Source organism: Suricata suricatta, chromosome 9, assembly GCF_006229205.1.
Source record: "Suricata suricatta isolate VVHF042 chromosome 9, meerkat_22Aug2017_6uvM2_HiC, whole genome shotgun sequence".
NCBI lineage: Eukaryota > Metazoa > Chordata > Mammalia > Carnivora > Herpestidae > Suricata > Suricata suricatta.
In genome coordinates, this window is record NC_043708.1 from 47,108,093 (window position 1) to 47,116,958 (window position 8,866).

The window sequence follows — 8,866 nt, forward strand, 5'->3', positions numbered from 1 at the left end:
AGATATTTCTCCATCCCTTTACTTTCAACCTGAAGGTGTCTTCCGGTCGAAAATGAGTCTCTTGTAGACAGCAAATAGATGGTTTTTTTTTTTTTATCCATTCTGCTACCCTGTGTCGTTTGGTTGGAGCATTCAGTCCATTTACATTCAGGTGGCGCCCGGAGCTGCTGGAAATGAGCTGGGAGCTCCTGCAGCCTGCGCGCGCACCCAGGTCTCCACCGCCGCCAACTCTCTGCCGGGATCACGCAGAGGTGGGGGCTATTTTTTCCCTGTTGGCACCCGGGATTCAGGGTTCGTGCAGCCAATGCTGGGGGCAAGATGCACCATGGAAATGAGGTGCGTGCTCCCACTCCCAAAACCGAGGTCGAAATGAGCACCCCTGACACTGCCGCTGTAGCGGTCGCCGACTCCTTGCCAAGATGGCGCTGGACTGGAAGCTGTTCCTTCCCATGTGCCACCTGGGTTCGGGATTTAGGCTACCCAGCAGTTATCTATGGAGTGAGCTTCTCTCTCCAAGCGCGGTTAAGTGTTCTTTACCTCTTCCCCAGAGACGGTACTATGAGCGTGTTCAGTCTCTCTGTCTCTTCCCTTTGTCTTTCAGGCTCCATGCGCTTGCCCCGCATTGGGCTGTGGCTACCACCTCCCCTGCCCATCTCGGGCTGGCCCATTTTCCAATCTCCCCAGTTCACACTCGCTCACTCAGGTATCCTTCAGGTTCTCTTCCATCTGGAGTCCGTATTTTCTCCTTCCACTCTTGCAGATGAGAGTAATATCCATAAATTTTAATTTATACTCAACAAAATGAAAAAACAAATAGAATCCTGTAGCAGTCATTTAGGAATGCAACTGACATATATAACTCCTACTTATATTGCTTTGTTTTAGAAGACACTTATTTATTCCCATTGATTTTATAATAAATTCATATTATAAATACAAATTAAAAATTCATCTGTTCTAATTAAATGTGGGTTTATCTGCAATGTCTTACTGACATTGTTATGTGGCAGGCATTATACTCTAAGCTAAGGATATGTCTGACAGGCTACCAAACTGATAGCCTTTGGCTAAACAAACCTGTTGGGTTTCCACATAATTGTGCATTTAGAAGAATAAAGACTTTATTGCTTTAAGCATACTCTGAAACCACTAATCTATAAAGTGTCCTATCTCTTCTAATCAGTTGACTACCACTCTTGATTTTGCAGAGGTCCAGCTGGAGTAAGAGCCCAAGCCCTGGATAGAGATGGAAATTTGGTAGAAGATTTTGTATTTGATGGAGGAGTTGGGGATATTGGAAATCGCATTCTTCATGTGAGAAATGCACCTTCCCCTGCTGCTACTTCTTCTCTTGCAATTTCTGGAATGATTGCAGATGAAGTACAACAGAGATTTAAATTGTAAATAATGTAAGGAGCTAAGTATTAATTTTAATTTCCACATTCAGCAAAAAGAATATACTAATTATATTCTTTAAGGAAAATGATTTGAAAATCTCATTGTTAGGTATCTCATTTAGATAACAACTGAATTGTTAGAATGCTGTAACATAGAAATAATAATTTTTTAAAAGTCCATGCTCCTTTGTGAATAAAGAAGCAAGGTACAGTTGTATCCATACTGAATCCCTGACTGTTCTTGATCTCTCCTCCCCAACCATGATCTGGAGACTTGACTCTTAGAATTTCTGGAAATAATGGCACAAAAAATTGATTATTCCCTTAACTTTTTGTTTTTATAGTACCTAAGCTTTTTTTCTTTCTCTCCTAGATAAGAAAATATAATATATTGTAGGTTGCAAACCTCCTTTCAATTTTTTTTATGTTTTTTTAAATTTTAATTTTGAGAGACAGAGATAGACAGTGCAAGCAGGGCAGGGTCAGAGAGAGAGGGAGGTACAGAATCTGAAGCAGGCTCCAGGCTCTGAGCTAGCAGTCAGCACAGAGCCCAATGTGGGGCTTGAACCCACGAACCGTGAGATCATGACCTGAGTTGAAGCCAGACACTTACTTAATTGACTAAGCCACCCAGGCGCCCCCCTCTCTTTTCAATTTTGAAGAGTCAAAGGAAAGCTCACATTATTTAGAGCAACAGTATTTGTATTCGGGAATTTAAAATTCTTGATTTAAAGAAAATATATGAAATTTCACATTTTAAGTAGTTTGAATAAGATGTAGCTTAGCTATAATATTTGTAAGAAATAACTTTGCAAAAGAAATGCGAACCCTTTATTATTCCCAGTCTTTTTATAACTGACTTAGTGTAAGGTTCCCATTAAATCCAAACAGCAGTACACTATGAATGGTTGTTGCCTACTCTTTAGTCTTCTGTAGTTGAGAAACTAAAAGAACTTCAAACTGATAGGTTTTTATATGAGCAGTTTTAGATTCCTGACACTGATATACAGAACTCTGTAATTTTAAAAATTTACCTCTATATCTCTTTTTCAGTCACACCGGGTTTCTCAAACATTAGCCAAGATCACTAATTTTATTCATGCCTACTTGGTTTTCGGGGATCCTATGAACTTTTATGAGGTTATTTCTTCATTTCGGGGAAATACCTAACTTTGAGGCATTCACTTTTGTAAACCGCAAAAGTGCCTTACATTCACGTGTACTTCATGAGTATTTAAATTGTTGCTCAGTGCCAATACTGTATACTGTATATATGTGCGTGGAATCTGTTGAAATGAATCTTGCAATTCAGAAGGTTGGAAATATACATGAATTTATGGCAGCCCATTGATTGGGGAAACTATTACAGCACCACCGTTTAGGCGAGACATTTTCATCCATTCCCTTATACATACTCTCAGGACTAATCTTCCACTCTTCATTCGTTCCTCTTAACTCTCCAAATCTGTGTGATAGATGAGTAAGAAGGATGTGCATTTTGACTGAAAGGAAAAACTTCTGTTTTCTTCCTTTTCACTTCAAGTCTCGGTGATTACATTGTTTGAGCTACCTCAACCATTAATTTTGAAAGGCTACATCATCAACTCCTGTTCAAGAAGTAGCACATCCCAAGTAGAGACTAGGCAATTATTTGACACTTGGGATAAACGTATTGATAGCATTTAAAAACCATTCACAGAATAAATTAGCCCTGATGGTTCTTGATAACAACTGATTCCTCCAAGAAATGTGACACACAGGATATTTTTCTGTTCCATTACACAACTATTAAGAGATGGAAATTTTTACAATTCTCTATTTCATAAACAGTGAGATTATATATATATACTAAGCTGTGAACGACTGAAATTACAAAAATAACTGTCCTCATTAAAGCAGCCCTCATTCCATTTGAGCCTATATTATACCCAAAAAAATATAAATGAAAAAAATTTTTGAAAGTGTTTTGAATGTGCAGGTTATTCTGTTTGTAAAAAATTTTATATTTATATCAATAGGGTTTTGTTGTGTAATACTGATATATTTAAAAGTTTTGTGTATTTCTGAGATAAAATGTAAATCAATATTAAAATATTTTAATGAGTCTGTGTTGTAAACATAACTTTTAGTTTCATAAAACTGATTCAAGTAAAGTTTTTTGTGTAAAACATGAATTATCATAGCTTTAAACAGCAGACAACCTTAAAAAATGAAAAACTATATTTGTATTTAATATAAAAATGAGGTTTATGAGAGACTATTGAATACTGAAAATGAACTGAGGGTTGAAGGGGAAGGGGGTGGATGGAAAAGAGGTGGTGGTAATGGAGGAGGGCACTTGTGGGGAAGAGCACTGGGTGTTGTATGGAAACCAATTTGATAATAAACTATTTTTAAAAAATCAAAAAAATAAAATAAAATAAAAATCAATTACCAAAAAAAATGAGGTTTATATTTTAGGTAAAAAGTAGAGCACTTCCCCACTTACAAAAATGGCTTTCCACTTGGTAGTGATGGCAATACCTGGCCGACCTCAGTGTCATCTTCATACCCCCAGAGCACCAGGGAACATTGTTTCTGCTCCATAGCAGAATATGTGTAAAACACATAAACACACAGTACTTTGCAGGAGGTGTAGGGGACAGTAAATTGGTCAAATTGGAATTTCATAAAAAATTACAGTTTCTCTTAGGAAGACATTTTAGTATGCTATCTCTTACACAGGGTTGGGTTTCTGGGCATAAGCCTCACATAAGGGTAAACGGGCAAATGATCTGAGAGCCTGTTCCAACGTCTTGCCAGCAGGTGGACTGTAAAAGGACCACAGTTAGCTATAGCAACAGACCATGAAAGTGAGTGACAATGACATTTATTGTTTCCTGTGGCATTACTTTGGTTTGCTTCTGACTGGCAGCACTTGTAGCTTTAAATAAATTGAGGAAGTAGGAGAGTAAATGGGAGAAATGTTGAGTAATTCCTTCTTGAAAATGTTTTTAGTGGGAGAATATTAGTGTTCAAATTTTCACTGCCTTTCAACCAATGGAGTCAGGAAAGATAGTTGCAAATGATATCAGATGAAGGGCTAGTATCCAAAATCTATAAGGAACTTACCAGACTCCACACCTGAAAAACAAATAATCCAGTGAAGAAATGGGCAGAAGACATGAATAGACACTTCTCCAAAGAGGACATCCAGATGGCCAACAGACACATGAAATGATGCTCAACATCACTCATCATCAGGGAAACAAATCAAAACCACACTGAGATACCACTTAACACCAGAGTGGCTACAGTGAACAAATCAGGAGACTATAGATGCTGGCAAGGATGTGGAGAAACGGGATCCCTCCTACACTGTTGGTGGGAATGTAAACTGGTGCAGCCCCTCTGGAAAACAGTGTGGAAGTTCCCCAAAAAGTAACAACAGAATTCCACAATGACCCAGAAGTAGCACTTCCAGGAATTTACCCAAAGGATACAGAAGTGCTGATGCATAGGGGCACATGTACCCCAATGTCATAGCAGCACTGTCAACAATAGCCAAACCATGGAAAGAGTCTAAATGTCCATCAACTGACAAATGGATAAAGAAGATGTGACATATATACAATGGAATACTACATGACAATGAGAAAGAATGAAATATGGCCATTTGTAGCAACATGGATGGAACTAGAGGGTATTATGCTAAGTGAAATAAGTTATACAAATACACTTACCATATGTTCTCACTCATATGTGGATCTTGATAAACTTAACAAAAGACCATGGGGGAGGGAAAGAGGGGGGAAAAAAGTAATAGAGAGGGAGGGAACCAAACCATAAGAGACTCTTGAATACTGAGAACAAACTGAGGGTTTATGGGGGGTGGGGGAGAACGGAAAGTGGGTGATGGGCATTGAGGAGGGCACTTGTTGGGATAAGCACTGGTGTATGGAAACCAATTTGACAATAAATTAAAAAATAATAAAAGGCTTTTCTGTTTTTCAATAAATAAAAATTTCACTGTCTTAGATTATTCAAGTTATCTCCCAAAAGCCGTCCTAAATTCAAAATTAGTACTTCTCAAGTAATTAACATAGTGCATTAATTGTAACTTAAATTTATGATCAAGTGTAGTATCATTGTGTTTAATACTCCAATTTAAAAGAAAATATTTTGTTTTTAAGTAATCTGTACACTCAATGTGGGGCTCAAACTCATAACCCCAGGATCAAGAGTAGCATGTTTTACCGACCAAGCCAGCTGGTTGCCCCTGATATTTTTTAATACTTGAAGCAAGTGTTTATGATGGAGTTGGAAATTTTTTATTTAACATGTTTTAAATTTTTTTTTAATTTTTTTTTTTTTTGAGAGAGAGAGACACACAGTGTGAGCAGAGGAGGGTCAGAGAGAGAGGGAGACAGAATGTGAAGCAGGCTCCAGGCTCTGAGCTAGCTGTCAGCACAGAGCCCGGTGTGGGGCTCTAACCCACGAACCGCGAGATCATGACCTGAGCTGAAGCCGGACGCTCAACCGACTGAGCCACCCAGGCACCCCTAAAAATGTTTTTTAATTAATCAATGTTTTGAATAAGTACAACATTCATATGGTTGAAAATTCAAAGCACCCTTAAATGTACTCCATGAACAAATCTCTTCTCCTCCAAGCCACTCACTTCACATTCATGAGGCAACAAAAATTGTATCCCTTGTGCAGCATTGCAGAGATATTAAACATAATAAAATATTGCCTTTATGTCTTTTTTCACAAATGGTAGCATACTCTGCATACTAGATTATACACCCTGCTCATTTCACTTTTCACTGTCTCTTTGATAATGTTCAAACGGTTCTTTTCAAATGATTTTATTGCTTCCATTCTGTGAATTTATTATTATTTGTTGAACCAGTCCCTTATATCTACTGACGATTATTTATTTCTCAATATTTTTGTTTTGCTTTTGCTGCGACAGTACTGTAATCAATAATTTTGTGTTAAGTCATTTGGCAAGTATACCAAAAGGACATATTCTTAGAATTGGCTTGGTCAAAGGGTATGTGCCTTTGCAACTTTGATAGTGTCAAGTTGCCTTTGGTATGTTGAACCAATTTAAGTCTCACCAAAAACATATTACAGTATCTGTTTCTTCATATTCTCACCAACATAGTATATCATCAAACTTTTGGATCTGTGAGGCTAATAGGTAAAAAATAACAGTATAATTTAAATTTTTTGTAATATGAGTGAAGTTGAGCATCTGTAATATGTTTGAGACATATTTCTTTTTCTGTGACCATTTTTTCATGTTTGTTTTCCTTTTTTCCCCTTAAGTTTTGGTCTTATTAAATTTGAGGTACTTCTTTAGGTATTAGGGAAATAAACTACTTAGAAAATGAATTGCAAATATTTTTTCCAGTTTGTCATCTGCTTTTTGGCTTACCTTGTAATGGTTTTTGTTTTTGCCTCACATTTAAAAAAATGAATTTACCAATCTTCTAGATTTTATATCATAGTAAAAAGTTCTTTTGTACTTGAAATTATAAACAAATTATTTTATGGTTTTAATTTTTTACATTTAAGTCTTTGATACTTAATGGAATTTATCCTAGTGTAGCATGTGGGGTATGCATCCAACATGTTTTTTCTAGATGGCCCACTTGTCTGGTTGGGACTTTTACAGGAGTCATTCTTGAGTTATCCCCCTCACGCAGGTGGATCACATTTCTGTTTGCCTAGCTCAGAGATCACAACTCAGATGACTGTAGAGACTAGGCAGGTTACATAAAAGAGTGAAGAGTGCCAGGTAGGGAGTATAGCCAACTGGAAATGGGATGGCATACTTTTCTAAAGAGGGCAGCCACTACCCACTGCCTGCTTGCAGATTACTCCTTTGCAGGAATGCAGCAGCGCCCAGTGTTGCTGGAGTTTTGTTCGGAAGCTGGAAATTCATTTTTATATGAAATCTCTTTATTTAAAAATATTAACCATTTTAAAATGTAAATATAGATTTGGATAAACAAATGTGTCTTCAGGCCAATTTTGGCTCGAGGAGGTTTCCAATATCGTTGGCCAAGAATGAAACTTCCTACTGACAACTTTACTCTCCTGTAAGAAAATACAATCAAGTCTCTTGTTTGACAGTCTAGTAGTTTACAGCTGAAGTTCTGGGAGAGAAAAGTAAACACCGTCTGTGTAAGCCAAAGTCTTTGCCGTCACTGATTGAAAAAGTAATTGGAGAAATACAAGCATTTCACCATCCTACCTTTTATCCTAACTACATGAGAATGTGGATGTGACTTAGAAAAAAATTCGTGATTCCGTGAGTACTTGGATTAGAAAAATGAGTTTTCCAACACTGTCTTTGTTTTTTGCCAAATGATGACTTGAGGTGTCTTTGGTAACAGGATTAATTGTTGAGTTACTGATCTTGGAACTGAAGTATAGCACGGACTTCCGCCTCACCCTGTTCTTTCTTTCCCTTCCTCACTGGTGGCTGACCCCACTGTGTGCTGAGGACTTTCCGTGTCTCACCTTTCAATCCCCAGAGCATCACTCTATGAAACAGTTAACTATCTCCTATATACAGAATAGCACACATAAGTTAAACATCGTGTCCAGCCCGAATGTCCCTTTCTCTCCCCATCCTGAATTGCTTCCCATGACTGTAGTCCTCGAAGAGTGGCACCGAGTCAGGATTGTCTTGGGAAGGTCGAGAGAAGGGAGCGTTCGTGTTAGACACAGTAAGTTGGGGAGTCGATCTGGAACAGGCTCCCAGCAAGCCCACAGCACAGGCAGACTTCCACCGCCTGGCCCTCGCGCCTTTGCAACTCCGCGACCGGCCGGCGCCTCCGCCGGCTCCGCGGCGCGCATGCTCCGTGCGGGGCTTCTCCGGAGACCCGGGATAATGAGCGCCGGGCCGAGGGGGCGGGCCGAGAGGCGACTGCTGGGGCCCGGAGCTCGGCGGCAGCCCCGGGGCGCTGTGGGCGGCCGCTGAAGGGGCGGCGGCAGCGGTGGCCAGCACGGTCCGCGCCTGAGTGTGGCTCTCTCGTCCGACGCGCACGCCCGCTCGGTCCCCAGGACCCTCCGGAGGTGACTCGAGCGGGCCGGGCGGCGTTGCCTTTTGGGAGGGCGGGGATGAGGCGATGAGGAGACGAGCTGCCGCCGCCGCTCTCCGCCTGCCGCGGCCGTAGCGGTAGTTGGGGCGGGGGCGAGGTCAGCTGTACCCCGCGCGGGACTGCGAACCCAGACAAAGGACGAGGAGCCGCCCGAGAAGCGGGCCAGCGCCGCCGGGAAAGGAGGCCGCCGTCTCGGTCGCAGCCGGGGATCGCCCGGACTCTCTGGCCGCCGCGCTTCCTCTGAGGACGCTGCGCGAGGCGAGGCCGCCCGGGCCGAGGAAACCGCCCCCGGAGCCCCCGCCCGCCCGCCCGCCGGCGCCGCCCCCGAGCCGCCCCGGCCGTGGCGGCGGCTGCCGGCGAGGCGAGGCG

The 8,866-nt window shown here is 41.0% G+C and overlaps 2 protein-coding genes across 4 annotated transcripts in view; one reads left to right on the forward strand and one right to left on the reverse strand.

Annotated features, from left to right (window-relative positions):
- Nucleotides 1–1,620, forward strand: part of L2HGDH (L-2-hydroxyglutarate dehydrogenase) — a 43,335-nt gene extending 41,715 nt beyond the window's left edge. For all 3 annotated transcript variants that reach the window (XM_029952458.1, XM_029952459.1, XM_029952461.1), the window contains one exon: nt 1,209–1,620. In XM_029952458.1, coding sequence (XP_029808318.1) covers nt 1,209–1,404 — 196 coding nt within the window. In that variant the 3' untranslated portion in view covers nt 1,405–1,620. The remainder of the gene's footprint in view (nt 1–1,208) is intronic.
- Nucleotides 1,621–8,113: 6,493 nt separating this feature from the next.
- Nucleotides 8,114–8,866, reverse strand: part of LOC115302205 (atherin-like) — a 1,028-nt gene continuing 275 nt past the window's right edge. The window contains exon 2 of the mRNA XM_029952188.1: nt 8,114–8,847. Within this exon, the coding sequence (XP_029808048.1) occupies nt 8,114–8,847 (734 nt within the window). The remainder of the gene's footprint in view (nt 8,848–8,866) is intronic.